We start from the raw sequence: 22,070 nt of genomic DNA on the forward strand, positions 1-22,070 counted from the left end.
ATTGATTGATTCAGCCAGAGAGGCATGTGGTGAGGTTGTCTGTAAGGATAGAAAAATCAGAACTCCCTGGTGGAAAAAGTTAAAGAGGCAGTGAAGAAAAAGAAGAAAGCATATCAAAAGTTACTGGCAAATAAATTAACTTATGCTCTTAGAGAATACAGAGACAAATGTAAAAAAGCTAAACACTGTGTAAAACTAGCTAAACAGAAGTCATGGGAAGATTTTGGTAAGAACATAAAAAATAAATATCAAGAAGTGGCAAGACATTCTGGAGGTTGTTGAAGAAGCTCAGAAATGGAGGAAAGAATACTGTAAAAGCAATTATAGATGATAAAGGTGATATGAAAACTGGTGAAAAAGATATCCTTGATGTATGAAGTAATTACTTCGAAAAATTGCTAAATGAAACAAGCAGTGATGACAGCATAGTGATAAAAAAAACACTGACCAGTCATGCAGTCAGGAATACATATTTATACTTGAAGTAGAAAAAAGCCATCAAAAGCCTGAAATGTGGAAAGGCTGCGGGAGTAGATATTCGACCAGAAATGCTCAAGTATGGAGGTATAAAAGTCTTACAGTGGTTGCACTGGATAGTTCAGAGAGTCTGGACAGAGGGACGAATTCCAGATGATTGGAGTAGAGCTCTTGTAGTATCCATATATAAAAAGGGAAATAAAAACTGAATGTGAGAATTACAGGGGTATTTCTCTACTGAGTGTTCATGGTAAGATATATGCAAGTATACTTGGGAAATAGCTGAGAAGGATTGTGGAAGAGAAGCTTGTTGAAGAACAAGGCTGTCAGGATCAGATTTTCACTTTATGATAAATATTTGAGAAATCATGGGAATATAACAAAGATCTGTGTTTTAGAGTTGTAGATCTGGAAAAGGCATATGACAAGATGCCAAGAGAGAAGCTATTCAAAATGCTACAGCTATATGGTATCAATAGGATATTATATCAAGCTATACTTGGTCTTTATTTGAGTTGTAAGTCAGCAGTTAGAATTGAAGGAAGTACAGAAGATGGTTTAATGTTAAATCTGGCATCAGATAAGGATATATACATTATCCCCTCTGTTATTCATTATCTATATGGATCACATTATGAAGGAAAGTTCTATTAAACCTGATATCAAAATTGGAGATGTTAATGTCAGCTCTTTGCTTTATGTGAACAATGTTATACTTCTAAATAAATCTGCTACAAGTCTGCAAGATTCCTTGACTAAATTGAATAACTGTTGTAATGGATATGGTATGAAGGTCAGCAATAACATGACAATGAAAATAGGCAGATGCACTGAAAATATCATCTGCATTGTGAATGGAGAACCTATAGAACAAGTAAAACATTTCAGCTAATTAGGCACGATGTGTAGTGAAGATGGTAAATTAAATATGGAAATAAACAACAGAATCAACAAAGATGGTATGGTAGGAAGTCAGCTAAATAAATTATTTATTATTTTTTTTTTTTTTTTGTCAGGTTGTACCATCATTTTTTATTTTGGTTTAACCAATAAGAATACAATTTGGTCAGCTAAATCCCAAATTGCCATCCCATCCTCGTTCGTTCAGTATCAAAGTAGATACCCAACAGGGTGCACCACGAGAAGGTGAGGATTGGACATTAGGTCAGAAGCCCTGGTCGGTTCTCCGCATTCCTTTAAAGGCTATGTGGAGGGCTCCTCTCAGTTATACAGCTTTGACCCTTAAGCACCCCCCTGAATAAATTATTATTATTATTATTAGGTATCTCCATGGAGTCAGTAGACGCATCGCAGGAGACCAAAACTAGCCAAACAATATCTGTCATATCTCTTCTTGAATTCATTTACAGACAAAGAACTCACAACTAAGTCAGGCAATGAATTCCACTCATTCACCATCCTCCAGGCAAAAAACCTTGTTCTCACACCCTTGTTAACCACACTCTTCTTTAATTTCCAGGGATGACCTCTTGTTCTTCCATCACTATCACACAGTTGAAACATTTCCCCTGCATCAATCCTATAAAAACCTTTCAGTAATTTAAATGTTTCTATCATATCTCGTCTTCTCCGCCTATCAACCAACCTCTGCAATCCACAAGCTCTCATTCTATCAATGTAGGGTTTTTTACATCATTCACCAACTTTGTCACTCTTCTCTGAACCCTCTCCACAGCCTCCTCATCTCCAAGGAATCGAGGTGACCAGACCTGAGCACAGTAATCCAAATGTGGAAATATCAATGCTTTATAAAGGGAAATAATAACCTCTTTATCTCTGGATGACAGTGTGTTCCTTAACAACCAAGTAATCCTGTGTGCAGTCTTGGACACCTTAGCAATGTGTCCCCTGAACTTCATCTCCCTATCTGCCAACACCCCATAAGGCCCTAGCCTCATCAATCTCTTGGAGTACTGTTCCATCAATGTAGTACACAGCTGGTAATCTTTTAATCCCAAAATGCATAACTTTACACTTTTCCACATTGAACTGACATCCATTACCTTTTGCCCATTCTACCAGTTCATTTAAATCATCCTGCAAGCTTTTAACATCAGCTTGATTTTTTATTGCGCTACCCAACTTTGCATCATCAGCAAACAATTGATTATCTCCCTTTAAGCCATTTCCTATATCATTTATATACAAATTAAACAACAATGGCCCAAGCACAGAGCCCTGAGGCACACCACTGGTCACCTGCCTCATCCTGGACTCCACTCCTCCATACACCACCTTCTGGTATCTCTCTCTCTCTCTCTGAGCCATCCTCCTATCCATATCACCAATTTAGTATCCATTCTCATCTGCTCCAATTTGCGAACAGTGTTCCATGGGGTATCCTGTCGAAGGACTTAGCAAAATCCAGAAGTAACACTGTGTAGCCAGTTCCTTTGTCCAACTTATATGTCATTCTATTGTAAAAAGTTAATAGATTGCTTAGGCAGGATCTACCTTTAACAAAACCATGTTGTCCTCTATAGAGTATCATATCCTGATCCACCCATTCTTGAATTTTGTCTTTAACCAACTTTTCCAATACTTTTACCACTACTCCTGAAATGGTGATTGGTCTGTAATTAACTACCCCAGTTTTAGAGCCACTTTATGCAAAGGAACCACTTTGCCTAACTTCCACTCCCTAATGACCATACCAGAGTTCAAACTTAAGTTAAATATCCAAGTAAGAGGGGGTTGATAATTCCTTTGCACATTCACGCAACACCCGAGCTGATATTCCATCTAAACCTACAGCAGTGTTTGCATTTAAATTTTGCAATATATTGATTACCTCTGATTTCTTAACTTCAATTCTCACATTAGTTATTGCTACAGGTACGTATGCTCACTTGGGTGATAGACTTTTGAAAAGCGATCACTCAGTAACTTGACTATTACATCTGATTGTGTCACCTCAATACCATCAGCACCCACTAAAGTTATCCTTCCAAAGTCATTGTTCCTTTTACTTGCCACATAGCAGATTACTCTTTGGGATTACCCTTGATCTCATTGGCTAAGGTCTTCTCTTAATTCGATTTAGCTTTTCTTACTATGCTGGTAACATTCCTGGCTTTGAGCCTTGTACTGCTCATGGGTGTACTGATCGCATTTCTCCTTGTACATTCTCCATAACATTTTCTTTTTTTGCAGATCACATTTATATGGAATAAGAGAGAAATTGGTCAAATACTAAATTAGCTGTATACAAGACAGAGTTCAAACCAATTTTAGCTTATGGATCTGAGAACTGGGTCAGAAGTAAAACACTTGACCAAAGACTAGAGACCACAGATATGAGAGAGTCCTGAGAAAGATTAGGGGCATGAACAGATGGCATCAGTGGTAATATCATATTAAAAATGAGGATATTAGGAAAGAACTTGACATAGTCAGCATCCAGGAAGGCATTAGCAGAGCTAATCTCAGGTGGTATGATCACTTAAACAGAATGAGCAAGGAAAGATTACCAAAACAAGTGTTCTTAGCCAGGTTGGCGGGAAAAAGACCCAGAGGAAGAACAAGATATAAGTGGATTAATATGGTAAAAAGTGGCTTAGAAGGTTGAAATATAAGATCTGATAATATTGGAGTCTTGACAAGTAACAGACTGATTTGGAGGACAGTTGTAGATAGGAAGTTAGTAATGATGTAAATATTTCATGTAGTACTATCATATCCTGTACACCCCTTGAGGGATCAAGAATTTGATAATGATGATGAGGAAATATATCCTTTAATGCATGGGGGGATGTGACATTCATTTGTGCCTTATAGTTGTATTTGATTTTGTACACATTTTTGTAGTCTAAATGTCTTAAAACTAGAAGTCTGTGAGATCCACTCTGATATTTCTACTATTTCATTAAAAAATACCGGTGGTGAACCTTTCTGCCCACTCACTTCAAATGCAACTGCTTTATTAACTGTTTAGGCGTTTATATTGAACTTATGGCTTCAGTAATTTGCATTTGCTATATGTATTTCGTCTAATGAAATTATGAATTTTATTTTATTTCCTTTTGCAAATTAAAAATGAAATAATTAATTTCATGTTGATAGAATTTTTAATCCTTTTCGTTCCTCAATACCTGCAGAATTGTCATTTCACATTTCTGTTACTGTTTTGTTACTGTTTTACGATTCCCATTACCAGGATACACCAGTCTTTCATTTTTTTTTTCATTATTGAAATTAAAGTTAAAATATGGCAATCAGATAGATGAACAAATGAAATCAACTTCATCAGAACTGCAGGGCATCGTATGAATAGAGAATTCAGTTGATAATCTCTGTTCTTTTGAAGGAATGCATTAAAATATTTTATTTATTTTACTATTTTTTTAAAAAAATTTTATTATTTTTTTTTTTTTGAGAGGGATAAATTATTTTTTAATCGAGGTATCAGTGAATCTGGCGATTTGCAGAAGAATACTTTTTTTTTTTTTTTTTAGTGATTGAATTAACTAACCTGATGATTTCAGAAGTATTCCTTCAAGTACAATGTAGATTTAGCTTACTGATTCATTTTGTTACCTGAGTTATTATTATTATCTGAGACCTCCAGGAGGCAAGGATTCATCAAGGGAGACCATAAATTACCCACACTATCATACCTTCTCTCAAATTCATTCCCACTACATGCACTCACTACCCCTAAAGGCAAACTATTCCACTCACTCACTTCTCTATGAGTGAAAAACCTAGCTCTTACCCTTTTCTTGACTGCAAACAAACTTAACTTCCGTGGATGCCCCCCCATGTTCTTTCTTCACCTTCCATATAATGAAAATTTTCATTACACGATATCCTATAACACCCATTCAAAATTTATAAACCTCTATCATATCACCCCTCTTTCTCCTGTTAACAAAAGTCTGCAATCCACGTACTCACAATCTGTCCTCATAATCTAAATCTCACAGACCTGATATAATCTTTACCTTTTCCACAGCTTCTTTATCTCCTTGGAACCCAGGAGACCAAATTTGCACACAATAATTTAGATGTGGTCATATTAAACCTTTATAAAAAGGCAAAATGACTTCCTTTTCCTTACATGTCAAGGTTTGCTTCAACATTGCAATTATCCTCTACTTTGTATTTGAAACTTTTGCTATGTGACCTTTGAACTTCAAATTCCTATCCACTTTTATGCCACGTTAGCCTTATTAGTTTCTTGTAGCATAACCCCACTAATATAATATGCTTCTGGAAATCCTGTCATGCCCAAGTGCATAACTTTACACTTACTAACATTAAATTGACAGCCATTTTCTTTTGCTCAAATTTCCAGCCTATTCAAATCATTTTGTAAGTGCTGGATATCAGTAGCATCCCTGATTGCCCTGCCCATCTTTGCATCATTGGCAAACAGTTGCTCATCTTCTGTTGGACCCTACCTGATGTCATTAATGTAGAGATTGAACAGTAATGGCCCAAGGACTGAACTCTGAGGTACACCACTGGTCACCTTAAATCTGACAGATTCACACCCACTGCATACCACTTTTTGATATCTGTCTGTCAACCATCCCCTGATCTAAGTCAAGAGTTTATATTCCAATCCCATGTTTTCCAGTTTATGCAACAGCCTTTCTTGTAGTATCCTATCAAATGCTTTAGAAAAATCCAAGATTATCATAGTGTATCCATTCCCTTTATCCAACTTGGCCATAACATTTTTATAAAATATAAACAAATTTCTAAAACATGACCTTCCTTGAATAAATCCATGCTGCTCCTTGCAGAGGATAGCTTGTTTGTCTACCCATTTCTGTATGCCAGATTCTCATGCCATTTCTGTATGGCATGAGACTTCTCTACTTCTCTAAAATCTTTACTACCACACCAGAGATATTGATAGATCAGTAGTTAGACAATCAGTTTTTGCACCATCCTTGTACAATGTAACTGTCATACATTTCTTCCATTCCTGTGATGAGACTCAAGGTATACGAACAAGTTTGGCTTAACATTCCTTTAGCAAACGTGCTGATATTCCATCTGTCCCTATTGACAAATTCTTATCCAGGTTATGCAACAGCTCTTCAACTCATTTTCATGCACTTCTTAACTCTTCATCCAATGCAGCAATATTACCATGTGCGATGTTACATATACCTGGTTGATATATCTTAGCAAAATGAGCATTCATTAATTGAACAATCTCTAGCTTCTGACTCTCAATTACCATCTGAATTCGATAAAGTTATTCTTCCACATTCATTCTTTCTTTTGCTTGCGGCATAACAATAAAATTCTTTTAGATTGCCTTTAACTTGCATAGCCAATTTCTTTTCATACCCTGATTAAGCTTTCTGCATAATAGGCGTTACTTTTCTGGCCAGCTTTATATATTTCATAACACTTCTCACTCTTATTCTCACAATATTCTTTTCACATCCTCTTCTTGTAGATCTCTTGCTTAATAAGGTTGCACATCCAAATCACTCCCAACCTATTTATTCTGATTTTTTGGTACCTTATCTACAAGCGTCTTTCGAAAACCCACATTTACATGCAGATACATTCACAAAACGTCTGTGCACCACACATCTCAAAAATTTGGCATTCTTAAATCTCTAATTCATAGAGCACAAGTTTGCTCTTCCCCAATAATCTTACAACAAGAACTTTCCATCATTAAAAAGTTAATGGAATCAAATGATTACAACTCCAATCAAATCCAACAGATACTTGACTCTTATGTTCCAATACCTACAGTTTCTTCAACAGTCCACAGAGTTCTTATTCCATATATTCCAGGAATCTCAGAACCTATAGCTAGAATTCTGAAAAAGTATCAATTGATTCCAACATATATTCCTATCAACAAAATTTCTTCTTTATTACCTTCTACAAAGGATAAACTGTCTTCTCTATCTTTGGCTGGTGTTTACCAAATACCTTGCGAATGCGATGTCTCTTATTTTGGACAAACTGGCCATTCTTTGGGAAAAAAGAATAAAAGAACATCAATATTATATTGATTATAACAAACCTCTGAAGTCCGGTCTGGTGCAGCAAAAGAAAGTATTGACTCTACTCATAGTGTCCAGTGGAATAAAGCTGTTCTCCTCCATAGATGCAGATTCAAATATGAACGCTTATTCAAAGAAAGTTGTGAAACTGTCTTACACCGACCAAATTTAAATAGAAATGACTGTCTTTCTCTCTCAAAGATCTGGGAGACTTTTATCTTATATAAAAAACCATTTATCTTAATAGATTAAATTTGTTATTTTCTATAATTTCCTAGCATGCGGCAACAATTGTATTTTAATAGGAGATCCACCGAACGTTTTGCTTGTATTCCATTCCTATTACTGTAACAGACACTGAAGATGTACTATTAATTTTAGTACGAAATATATGTCCTTTTACTAATTAAAGATATCACTGTGGTTTTTACGTGTATCTTTATTATTTAATTCAGCCTATTTATTCTTTGAACACTAGGGATACATTCAAATACTGCCTCACTTTTTTCAAGGATTCCTGTGCATTCACTGCTGACATTTTTCCCATTCAGTAACTGATACATAAGACCAAAGAGCATTCTTCTAAGTTGATCATAATTCCCAGCTTTGTAGTTCGGCATGTAACCTGTTTTAATGGGAACATCAGTATAATTAGATACTTCCCTATAATGCACAACATGATCACTGTCACCAACTGGTGGTCAGTCATATTTGACCACCAGTCTTAACAGAGACCCCTTCTGACTTAATACAAATAAATTATATAAGGATGAGAAAACAGTCAGCTGTTTAAAATTGAAAACACGTATACCATATTTTTCGATAGATAATGCGCATTTATCTATACAAAAATAGTCTAAATTCGTTAAAAATGAACATGCGCGGTATACATTTGAAAGGTATGAGAGGTAAATCAAATGTAATAACAAAAGTAAGGTAGAAGTATTACTTAATATTTATTGAACATTACACTATTCAAATCCAAAAAATTCTTCATCAGACTCAATATTGAAAGAATCAATTGCATTAAAAAGTTCGTTTGGTATTTCTTCATCTTCGTTAATCATTGTCACCACACACCACTGCATTCCTCTGTGCTTTAATGAAACCATTTCTAACACAGTTTTCACTTACAGCACTCCAACTTTCTACAATCCATGTAACTATATCTTTATATGATGTTCTTTTCATCTGCCCTGTTTTGTTATATTCATGGATGCCAGTCTTCCCACTTAGCCTGCAATTTGTCTTTGAATGGTTTATTTATTGCAAGATTGAAAAATGCCATTTTTCTCTTTCGCCACACATTCTCCAACCAAAATCGCAATTCTTTTCAATTCCTGCAACACATGGACAGTAGATATTCTCATACCTTTAGCTCTTTCACTAACAACCCACTCACTGCTACTAGCAACGCACATGCTTTTAAAGAATTCCTCCATCCTCTGTTTGTACTTCCTAACTGTACTGCTAGTTGGCGCATGCACGTTATCTATACAGCAAAAGGAGTGATGAAAATGTTGGAGGTGTGCGTTATCTATAGAAAAATACGGTACTATAAACCATAAAAGTGACAAGATGCACATACGAAGTACAAATTTTAACCTTAGAGTATTTTACCATAGGAAACTAATATGAAAAATCATTTATCATGAAAAACAGCACTCTTTTGGTTTGTAGTACCTTGCAAGTATTCCCAAAACATAGTGTTCATGAAATTCATGAGGGATTATCATCAGGGCATGTTTGTCAATTTTATGTTTTTTATCCTTCACATCAAAATATCAGCATTTTGCAAATTGCATGGTTAACTTATTAATAGTAATAATAATAATAATAATAATAATATTATTATTATTAATATGTGACACCTCCAGGGAGTCCACAGACTCATCGAAGGAGGGCATCTACTCTATAGCTCTCTCCGCCTCCACTACTCAATCCACCATCTACAGCTATCTGCAACTACACCAGCGCCATCTACCTTCCACCGCCAGTATTTGCACAGACAATCACAAACATCCATGCCCGCAGCGGATTTCGATCCCGCAACCTTTTAGCTGGAGAGCAGATATGCCATTATGAAATTACAATATTGTGGAATAATATTCCATACTATTCATTCACTGGCAGAAGTATATTGGCATGGATGCTTCCTCACATGGAATCCTTACATTTCTAATTAAATACACCTACTTTGAATAATAATAATTATTCTCCCTTATTCTCCTCAACCAAATAGTCAATGTGATAGCAAATGGCTTCCTTATGTCTGTAGATAGGGTGTTCTTGGGATTGGTTTGCGAGATGAAACAACTGAATTTCTGGGAGTCCAAACCCTGCTATCTCCATATGAGACTGGCTAACTCACCTTCAGTTGAAGAGGACTGATAAAATGTAATAAACGATAGCTGACACCGAGTTTAATAGGTCGTGATAATATGGATAGTTAAACAGACTAGTTTCACTACATATGCTAGTTGCTTCTTCTGGGTTAGGAAGAACAAAAAAAAAAAAAAATACAATGCAATAAGTGGTTAACACAAACCATTACATAACTAAAACCAATCATGTAGGACCTGTTAGGGGAAAAAAAAAAAAAAAAAAAAAAAAAACGTGGAGCATGGGTCAGTCATTGTTCAATAGGTATGCATGATAGTTGGCAGAAAAGTTATTAAAGTCTGATGTTGGGAAAGATCTAATATGTGCCTTCCAAATATCACATATTTGGTTCCTAAATGTTCGGTTTTAGTGATGTGATGGTTCATTTTTACTGCTTATTGTATTTTTTTTTCTTTCTTTCTAATCCAGAAGAAGCCACTAGCATATGTGTCAAAACCAGTCAGTTTAACCACGCTACCAGCCAAGATGTATATATACGTCCAGTTTATCATGGATGCGAAGTGCATATTAAAATTGTAATATCATTGATATTACATTGAAATATATGATGGATACAAAGTGTATGAGGATGCGTATTTGATCCATAATGGCAGGTAAGGTGTTAACTTCCTATATTATCAGGACCTGTTAAAACCCACTGTGAGTTATCATTTGTTGCATTTATTTTTTGGTTAAAAAATCTACATACTAATCAGACTTATAAAAATTCCTTGCTTCATGCACAGGATTCGAACTCAAGTCTTTCTAACTAAAGGTTTTTATCAGCTGGAGTACGCTTAACAGAGTATGAGCGGTTTCTGAAAAGTAATGTAACACTTTTTTTTTCTCTCTTTTTTTTTTCTTTTTTTTTTTTTGAGGGTGTTTAATAATAGGAAGTTGAAATTACACACCAAGAAATAAGTGAACATGCACTGCTTCTGCACACACACCACTCACAAGTGGTGTGTGTAATAGCATTGTCGTGTACCAAAATCAAGCCACTTGTCAGGAATCCTAGTTGTTTGCTTCGAATGTTGGCTTTCTGTTTGTTCAATATTGCACAGTAAAACTCTGCATTGATTGCTCTTCCGTATGGCAAGAAGTCCATCAATAGAATGTCTTGGCAATCCCAAAACAATGTGGCCATGGCCATGACTTTTCAGATAGTGGGAACAGTTTTGAATTTTTTGTGCAAAGAGATTTGTGGATGTTTCCAGGTCATGGAGTATTGTTTGCTCTCTGTGGTAAAGTGATGAACCCACATTTCATCTCTTGTGACTAGGTGAGCAAGAGGATTCTCCAGACACATTCCCATGTGTGTGTTGCCTTGTGCTCCTCTGACAATTGTTGGGGCACCCATTGGGAGCACATCTTTCAAAAGCCAAGGACATCGTGAGCAGTTTCGTAAACAGTGGACACAATCAAGTTCACCACTTGTGCAATTTCACACAGTTTCACTTGCTGGGCTTTTGTCTTGCTCAATGAATGCCTGCCCTCCCAGTGTCAGTCTTCAATGTTAACATGGCCTGCTTTAAATTCAATGCACCCAAAACACACCTGCTTCTTTGACATCACCTTTTTGCCATACACAGCAACCAGTTTACGATGAATGTCACTTGGTGTAGCCCATTTTGCTTACAAAAAATGAATAACTTCACTGATGTCTGTTTTGGACCACATTCGAATGGTAGCTGCCATCATGCAACTGGAATTAGCTATTTGGTGACAGTAGTACCTCACTGCAGTGGCAGTCTTTTTGAATGTTATGCTTTGAATGTAATTGTCCATTGTGTTTTATGGCATTCCCTTTTCACATTATTAAGGGAAAAAAAATGTGTTACCATACTTTTTGGAAATCCCTTGTAGTAATATTAGTATGCGATGTTCATACACCAGTTATTATGCAGTGAATTTTACTCAGATTTTATATTTCAAACTTTTACAGAAATTTGTTGAACTGTTCCAGTTTTCAGTTTAACTATATTCAGATATAGTTGAACTGAAAACTGGAACGATGACAAAGGGACAACATGTAAAAATTTTGTATTGCAATAACTCTCTGACTTAGTGGAATATGTGCAAACACATCAGAATTTATTAAACATACTAGAAGTCTGTATGGTTCAGTTTTAGTTCCAACCGGATCACTTTTATTAGAAAATTTTGGTAAAGATGGTTCAAAATTATATTAATAATTCCACTCTGGATGGATGAAATTGAACAGTTAAGATTTATATTAAATTTTGTCAGTTTTGATTTCAGTTTGATTGTTGTTGTCGTTGTGAAAAATTAGGTAGAACGAACTTTTTTTGTCTAGAGATAAATCACTATCTACACAACAAAGTATCAGGTACACTTACAGAATAATGTTATAAAAACAACAAAATAGTTATTATGTTTCGGTGACCACCTACAGATGTTGCCTGCATCTTGGGTTACCAAACTCTTTAAAACATAGTCTCAAGAAAATTAATCTTTTGATGAATTATGAAAGAATTTATGAAAAATTGTTTTTTGATCATTTGCATTTGTGACAAATGTTGTGCAATGAATTGCCATCCATTAAATTGTTGTTCAATTAATTGTTTATTCGACGAATTGTTGTTTGATGAATTGCCATTCGGTAAACTGTCTTTCGATTAATAGTTTTCGATCAATTTTCATGGAACTGTCAGCACTGGGGTTAGTCATAGGAATCTGCCACACTACTCTTCACCACCACATGTTTGATTTTATATTTAGTGGGATATTCAAGATAGAGTTTATTTTTGAACTACGGTGCAATAGTCTATCATACCTGAAATTTACTGTCAGTAGTTCCATAATGTGACTGCTGTACTAAAGAAAAATATCCTCTCTCTGTTCATGAAAAACCATGAGAGTGTTTTTGTTTTTCATCAATTATAAACCATGAGGGTGTAATTGTTTTTCATGAATTATGTGTGGCATGTGTCTCCATGCTTCTTGGATCATACTTATATGTGACAAAAACTGAGAATTGTATGTTGGAAAATTGTCAGGAAATTTCATATCCCAGCTGATAGCCTTAAAGTAATTCATCAACATTTCAGTTAGTTAAATTTAGTATTTTATTTAAATATTGATTTAAGCATATTTACTCATAATTATTTCTTCTTTCCAGTAAAGAACTGAGAATTATACATTGAAAGTATGCCCAATATTAGAGATCACATGTCAAGGCCATCATCTAGTTGTGAGAAACTTCCAGCCATAATAGCCAGTCCATCTCAAAGTAGTCCTACCAATGAAGATAGTCAAGATGAACAAGTAACTATTATTCCTGTTAGTGTTATACCTGCAGGACATTCAGAAAAAATATGGCCACTCCCTTTAAATATTGATTGTTACCAACAGAAGATAGAAAAAGAATCAAATGATGGGTTGAACGATCAGGCTGTAACATTACGAAAAAGTATGACTAGTTATTTTCTTATTATCTTGATTGATTTTATTCTCTGTTGAATATTATAGGAAATGCTGTTGATGCTAACATGAATTTTAGCCTAAGATATATAGCTAATTTATAACAGCTTGGAAACCTTTTTCTTACTTTCTCAGGTTAGATTTTTTGTGAACCACCAAATTGTGTTAAAATTGATGAGTATGCAATCGTGTAATTTCCTGGAATATGCTAAATTACATTTAGCATGCTCTGGGAAAGCATTTGAAGAACAAAGATTGAGAATTAACAAAAGGTTGCAAGACCTATAGCATATCAGTGCTGTATGCAAGAGGGTAAGTAGAAAGGAGAAATCTGTTCACATTTTATTTTAACAACTGAAGTCTCCTCCAACTGTCTTTGGGAAAGACAGTTGGGGGAGACTGTTCCAAAGAATACAGGTGGAGGGAATGAAAGAGAGAAGTTGGTTTGACAAGTTTGGAGCTAGACTGCAGCTGTTCTTGTTCCAATGTTTTGGAGGAATGATAGTGGCCAGTTCAGCAGAGCATTGTTCATGAATTGTACATGTTCATTGTTCATGTTATTATGTGATTCTCTAGAATGGCATAATAAATAAGATTCTTCTAATTAGGAAAGTTTAACTCATAAGTTTTTATTGATATATTAATATAGTTTTTACCCTTTAACTGCTTAGAACGTATTATTACGGGCTCGGAAATACATGCCTGCTTTGCTGAGCACATATATGTACAGTTGGCACACCTCCCATATTCAGCCAATTTTTTAGTATGGAAAGATTCGTTGTAAGATATTCAAACTTTGTGGGTAGGTTCCTCCATCTATTGCCAACCAATTGAAGTTTATTTGACTTGAGTTTCTGTCCTTGTATGACATCTAAAGAGAAAAATTTTAACTGGTGCAACTAATCATATGTAATCATATGTAATCATATGCTCTTTATATATTTTGATTAATTTCTACATAAATTAATGTGTGTAATTTGCATAATCAAGTGGACACCCCCTCGATTATGCAAATTTTATAAAACACTATTATTGCCATTTTTGTGAGTGAACAAGTGCATATCAAGAATATATGATGCTGTCTGGACTTCTTACTTCAGTAAGAATTTTGAATTTTAAATGATTTTATTTATAAATTTTTTGCAAAATTAATTCAGCACATGGGACAATGTCAGTAGAATATAAAATCAGCAGTTAAAGGGTTAAAAGCAGTCATTTTGTATTAGCAATACGCTTATAATGGCAAAACGTAACCATGTAATTTTTATTTCTGTGAAAGTATTTTGGAGCTGCTTCATGACTGGCATACAGGAGGGATTAAACCAGGGGTCGCCAAAGTTATTTGCCCGCCGACACCTTCAAGAGTTTCTTGACTTCCTATATTTTACTATTCATCATCATCATCATCAAATTCCTGCCATATACCCTCAAGGAGTGTACAGGATATGACAGTACTACATGAAAAAATTACATTACTAACTTCCTATCTACAATTTTCCTCCAAATCAGTCTGTTACTTGTCAAGACTCCAACATTATCAGATCTTATATTTCTATCGTCTAAGGCACTTAATACTGTATCAATCCACCTATATCTTGGTCTTCCTCTGGGTCGTTTTCCTGCCAACCTGGCAGAGAACACATGTTTTGCTAATCTTTCCTCTCCCATTCTATTTAAGTGACCATACCACCTGAGATTAGCTCTGCTAATGCATTCCTGGATGCTGACAATGTCAAGTTTTTTCCTAATATCCTCATTTTTAATATGATATTGCCATTGATGCCATCTGTTCACGCCTCTAATCTTTCTCAGGACTCTCATATCTACGGTCTCTAGTCTTTGGTCAACTGTTTTACTTCTGACCCAGCTCTCAGATCCATAAGTTAAAACTGGTTTGAGCACTGTCTTGTATACAGCTAATTTAGTGTTCCGACTAATTTCTCTCTTATTCCATATGAATTTATTCAATTGACTTCCCACCATACCAACTTTGCTAATTCTGTTGTCTATTTCTATATTTAATTTACCATCTTCAGTAAAAATTGTGCCTAAGTAGCTGAAATGTTTTACTTGTTCCACAGGTTCTCCATTCACAACACAGTTGACATTTTCAATCATTCTGCCTATTTTCATTGTCTTTGTCTTTTTATTGCTGACCTTCATACCATATCTATTACAACAGCTATTCAATTTAGTCAGAGAATCTTGCAGACATGTATAACATCATCCGCATAAAGCAAAGAGCTGACATTAACATCTCCAATTTTGATATCAGGTTTAATACCACTTTCATTCATAATGTGATCCATATAGATAATGAATAACAGAGGGGATAATGTACATCCTTGTCTCACACCAGATTTAACATTAAACCATCTTCCTGTACTTCCTTCAATTCTAACTGCTGACTTACAACTCAAATAAAGACTAAGTATTGCTTGATATAATGCCCCATTGACACCATATAACTGCAGCGTATTGAATAGCTTCTCTCTTGGCACCTTGTCATATGCCTTTTCCAAATCGACAAAACTTAAATACAGATCTTTGTTATATTCCCATGCTTTCTCGACTATTTGTCGTAAAGTGAAGATCTGATCCTGACAGCCTCCATTTGGCCTGAATCCAGCCTTCACCAAGATTTTCTTCCACAATTCTTCTCAACCGTTTCTCAAGTATACTTGCATAGATCTTGCCAGGAACACTCAGTAGGGAAATAACTCTGTAATTCTCACATTCAGTTTTATTTCCCTTTTTATATATGGGTACTATGAGAGCTCTACTCCAATCATCGGGAATTCGCCCCTCTGTCCAGGCTTTCTGAACTATGCAGTGCAGCCACTGTAAGACTTTTATACCACCATGCTTCAGCATTTCTGGTCGAATATCATCTACTCCTGCTGCCTTTCCACATTTCAAGCCTTTGATGGCTTTTTCTACTTCAAGTATGGATATGTATTTCTGACTGCATGCCTGGTCAGTGTTTTTTTATCACTGTGCTGTCATCACTGCTTGTTTCACTTAGCAGTTTTTCAAACTAATTACTCCATACTTCAAGGATATCTTTTTCTCCTGTTTTCATGTCACCTTTATCATCTCTAACTCCTTTTACAGCACTCTTTCCTCCATTTCTAAGCTTCTTCAACAACCTCTAGAATATCTTACCTCCTTCTTGATATTTATTTTCTATATTCTTGCCAAAGTCCTCCCATGACTTTTGTTTAGCTAGTTTTACACACTGTTTAGCTTTCTTACATTTGTCTCTGTATTCTGTAAGAGTAAAAGCTGACTTATTTGCCAGGAACTTTTGATATGCTTTCTTCTTTACCTTCACTGCCTCTTTAACTTCCTGTGTCCACAATGGAGTTCTGATTTTTCTATCCTTGCAGACAACCCCACCACATACCTCTCTTTCTGAATCAATCAATGTTTTCTTCAGAGTTTACAACTGAATCTCCAAGGTTTGGTTCATGTTCTCAAACTCTTTCATTTTCTTTTCAATAATCTTTCTGTATTTTAGTCTACAGTTCACATCTGAGAGCTGCTCAACTTTTATTCGCTTTAAAACTTTCTTACATGTTATTCTTTTCGATATGAAATTCAATTTTATCCTGCTCAAGACTAAATAGTGATCACTTCCAATTTCAAATCCTCTGTACACTCTGGTGTCCTGCACCAGGGAGAAAACATCACTATCAACAATAACATAGTCAATGAGACTTTTCTTATTCCTAGCCTCTTCTCTCCATGTGAATTTGTGCACATTTTTATGTTGGAACATGGTGTTAGTAATAACCAGTCCATGCCCTGAGCAGAAATCCAACAGATATTTGCCATTATTATTAGCTTTGCTCTTTTCTCCAAATTTTCCCAAAATATTTTTGTATGTCTCACAATCATTTCCTACTCTGCTATTTAGATCCCCAACAAGGACCAACTTTTCCTTTTTCATTGTGTCAGTTGCTTTTTCTAGAACGTCAAAAATTCCTCCATTTCTACCTTAGTAGAACCTTCTGTGGGACCATAGGCACAAATAAGTCTCATTGTCCAGTTCCCCATTCTCATATTTGCCCACATTACTCTACTTGAGACTGACTGCCATTCAAGAAGATTAGCCTCGTATTTTGTGTTGAATACTATGGCTACTCCTTCTTTTCCTTGATTGTCATTGCCTGAATATAACATTTTGTATTTATTGCTCAGATAGATCTCACCAGTTTTGGTCTTTTTTGTTTCAGTCACCCCTATTATGTCGATCTGGTACTTATCTAATTCCTCAGCTAGCTCCATTTCTTTGCCATATTTTACTGTTACGTAATTATAATAGGACAAGCAAAAAAAAAAGACGCTTATGTGAGTTTTTAGATTGTTTATTTTATAGTTACAGTGTTTATTGTATGTATAATATAGTATATATTATTATATTACTATTACTACTACTATTACTATCACTAGTAATATCACTGGTATTACTAGTGATATTAATAAACTACTGGTATTACTACCAGCGCTGCTCAACTCTTCAACATAGAGAAGTTTAGTTCATGAATGAATAACGATTGAATTATAATATGTATGTTGATGAATTTTAGAACATTAACACTCACTTGTATGTCGATGCGCAAAAATGAGAATGGGATTGAATACTTGTAAGTATCAGTAAATAAGAACCATGCACGTGTTGCAATCTCGCTCCCACTGCACCGGCCGGCAGGAACCACCAACATCCGTTTATTGGTAAATACGTCATTTTGGCCTACTTGATTGGCCTCAGTAACTATTTTCATGACCTTACTCCATCTTACAGGTCCTATTCATGGACCTATAAGATGGAGGTACTGATCCCACGATTCACTCTTAATTGCATTGTCATTACCTCCGTGTCTTTTGTCATGGAGGTAATCCAAGTTAACCGAATTAAATATTACCCATACAATGATGTCTTATATTTTTCTGTCAACCCCCAATTGACCCCTGAGCCCAAATCGACCCCTAACAATGTCATATCGACCCTTTTGGCGACCACCGGATTAAACCAACAAAAAAATAGTACAATCCACTTTCACTATAGACAACACCATTATAACAGAATCAATTGCTATACCAAAGTACTGAAAGTTCTGACCTGCAGGCATTTCTAAAGAAAATTCACTGAATGAATTATTCTTGTGATCCCAATGAGTTCACTGCAGTGTGTGTGTGTCTTTCCTCTAACTCAGTTTGTAAGCTACAGTAACTTGCTCTATAGAAACCTAATTAATACTACTCTATACTAGGACAGTTAATTCTTTCTACAAAGTCTGCATGTGTTCAGTTTGTATAACTTCTCATGTGAGGCTTGCTAACTCCAGTTGAAAAGAAAAGTCCTTATAAAGGTCCTTTGTATCTTTGATGGACTCAAATGCAGGTCTTAAAACCAAAGGAAATTGCTATTAATGTCCTTTGGTTGTAAAGTTCCATTATGTTCCCATATGTTCCATTATGTTGTGGCCTTGCAAGAAGACTTGAATAAATTGAGTGATTGGGCACGGAAATGGGGATGTGAGTTCCATGTTGCAAAATGTAAGGTTTTAAAATTTGGAAAACAAAGATGGGATGCAGAATTTATGCTTGGTGAGAATATATTATTGGAGGTAGAGGAAATAAGAGATCCTGGGGTGATAGCGGATAAGGATCTAAAATTTAGGGGACACATCGCCAAAATTGTGAAGACAACACATAGGCTTCTGGGAATGATGGGGAGGAAACTGACTTGTAGAAGTAGGGAGATTCTTGTTCCATTGTATAAGGCTTTGATTAGGCCACACATGGACTATTGTGCCCAGATTTGGTCACCGGGTTTTCAGAAGGATGAAGAGATGTTGGAAAGGGTCCAAAGGCAACTGACCAAGGTAGTTTCTGACCTCTGGAATGTTGAGTATGAGGAAAGATTGAGAAGATGTAATTTGTAGATTCTGGTGGAGAGGAGGAAGAGGGAAGATATGATAGAGACCTACAAGTTGGTAAGGGGTTGTTATAAGATCAATGGTGGAGAAGTTGTACAGAGAATAGTGGGAGATCAGGGGAGAACCAGAGGTCATCCCTGGAAACTGTATAAAGAGAGTGTGAGTAGGGGGGTGAGAGGCAGGTTTTTTCGTGCAGAGTTGGGAATGATTGGAATGCCTTGCCTGAGAGTGTGGTGTCTGCAAGGAGTTTGAGCGTGTTTAAGACATGGTATGATGAGATGTGTGTGTGTGTGTGTGTGATAAAGGGACCTCCCAGATCTTTGACTTTGACTCAAGTAATCATATTTGACCCAAATAATAATAATAATGATTGAGTCATGGAAGCTCTTAAGTACCTCCATGCGAGAATTGATTTCATTTATAAACAAAAAAATACTACTACTACTAATAATAATAATTACTTTTCAGCAAGAGCCCAGGCAGCCACACATCAGAAGAAATAACCCAACTATACAGGTCCTTACTCTACCTTACATAAAAAACATAATAGCTCACATCTTAAAGAGCATATTATAAAATACCTTTACTCTTCTAAAATGACACTTAGTTGAGTGGGATTTATCCAGTGTACTAAGATCATCAAAGCTAACTTATCCACTATTAAAGAAGCAGGGTGTTTACAATATATATTGTGTCCACAGAGGTCACGATATATATTGTAACTATCAAATTAGATAACTGAAAGGGGACCTCCACATAGCCTTTTTAAGAAATGTTGAGAACCAATTTGGACTTCTGCCTAAATTTCCAGTCTTTGCTTTCTCATGGTGCACTACATTAGTAACTTCCTGGATAAGGAATGAATAAGAATGGGTTGAAAATTTGCGATTTAGCTAATCAAATTTTATCCAGTATTGGCTTAAACCAAAAGACAATGATGCTAAAACAAGATGAAATGTCGATACAAAATTAATAACAGAAAAAACTCACATACAAAGATTATTTAATAGTATAATTTTCGCCTGTGTGTCACAGGCATCTTCAGTACATTAAGTTCAAATTAAACAATAACTGACAATTCCAAAAAGCGCCACCTAAGTAGCTGGTGTAAGATAACTAAAAAGGTCAATAAATTTCCTAAAAAAAAAAAAAAAAAAAAAAAAAAAATCAATACAATAAAAAGTTAGGAAAGATTAGCTGATTTGTAAAGTACTATCTCGCATAAAGGGGATAGACGTAAGCTGTCGGATCTGTTTAAGTCAGAAGAATGAAGTAGAGTTTCACATGTTTCTTATTTTAAATGTGAAAAACATGTGAAACTCTACTTCAGAAAAAATATGATATTGAAGAGTATATTATGAAATACTTTTACTCTTCTAAGGCTCCACTGTTTTTGTAGGGCAAACAATGAAATTTTAGACTACTGGACAATTTCAGTAGTTCAATTCAGGATAAGCACTATAAGTTCAACAAGTATCAGTGGAAAAGAAGCATAACTGGCAGAAGAATTAAAGAATTTTTTCTTTCATATTTACACAGTGATCAGCATTCATTATTAATAAATTATAGAAACAAAACTACCTTGTTATAGTAAAACTTCAGTTTAATATAAACCAAAACAATCACCTGACATTTCAACCTTCATCTTAAGGTCGTCATCTGGAGTATACACATATATATACAAAGAAACAAACTATTTTGCATTCTATATAGTATGTTAGTCACACTAATTTGGTCAACTGTTAAGACTACTGGCCTGGCTTCTGGCAAAAAAAAAAAATTATTAGTAATACATTTATAAACAATGGCTATAGCAAAAATACCACCATTAAAATCCTTCACAAACTTCACCAAAAAATGCAAATAATATAGATTACAGTAAAACCATAGCTATCCCATATGTTAAAGGGTTATCACATACAAATAAATAGAAATTGTAATGGTGTAAATCTACACCATTACAATCTTAATGATACTTTAAACAACCTACAAAATTAAAAAAACATATTCAATTCCTCCAATGCCCCCCCCCCATCCCCTGCCCATCATGGAGTATGCCGAATCCATCGTACCTGTAACTTACCTTATATTGGTGAAACTGGATGCACATTTCCAGTCCATGAAAAAGAACAAAAATGACACATTTAATTTAACAATTTTGGTAAAATAGGCCTTTTGGATCACACTCTTAACATCCTGCACCAGATTTATTGGAAAGGTACCTGTTCCTTACATCATACAAAAATGTTGATCAACCATCTTAATCTAAACAATAACGGTGGCATAAACATTCCAAGAATTTGGATTGCACATATTTATTTCTCATAAGTTCTCCAATGAACCTTTAGTTTAGGATTCTAAGCAATAATTTCAGCCCTTGTTGGTCACCATCTATACTGTTTTTGTTCTAATTTATTTGTGAGTAATTATGTGAGAGCACATTGCTCTCTTAATGAGTTGTAACCAAATAACAGGACTCCAGCATTGATGTAGTAAGGTTTTTTCTTTTTCTATTTTTTTCCACCAGAGGTCAGGCCTGTAGTGTTAACAGTTGACCAAAATAGTATTACTTTGTAGCATACTATGTTGATTGTAATGTAGCTTGTATCTTTGTATAAATGTGTATACTTCAGATGATGACCGTGATATGAAGGTCAAAATGTCAGGTGATTGTTTTGGTTTATATTAAACTGAAGTTTTACTATAACATGGTAGTTGTCCTATAATGTTTTAATAATGAAGAATTAAAGTAGTTTACCAGGTCATAATTAGTGTTACAGAAACAGAGCAGACAAAAACAGGTCAGTTTCATTCTTCT

The 22,070-nt window shown here is 35.2% G+C and overlaps 1 protein-coding gene across 1 annotated transcript in view; it reads left to right on the top strand.

Annotated features, from left to right (window-relative positions):
- Positions 1-22,070, top strand: part of LOC150107634 (uncharacterized) — a 276,919-nt gene that overhangs the window by 107,670 nt on the left and 147,179 nt on the right. The window contains exon 5 of the mRNA XM_090392144.1: positions 13,006-13,296. Within this exon, the coding sequence (XP_090248270.1) occupies positions 13,035-13,296 (262 nt within the window). The 5' untranslated portion in view covers positions 13,006-13,034. The remainder of the gene's footprint in view (positions 1-13,005; positions 13,297-22,070) is intronic.

Source organism: Typopeltis vanoorti, chromosome 4, assembly GCF_054136105.1.
Source record: "Typopeltis vanoorti isolate ZY-2024b chromosome 4, IOZ_Tvanoo_1.0, whole genome shotgun sequence".
In the NCBI taxonomy this organism is placed as follows: Eukaryota; Metazoa; Arthropoda; class Arachnida; order Uropygi; family Thelyphonidae; genus Typopeltis; species Typopeltis vanoorti.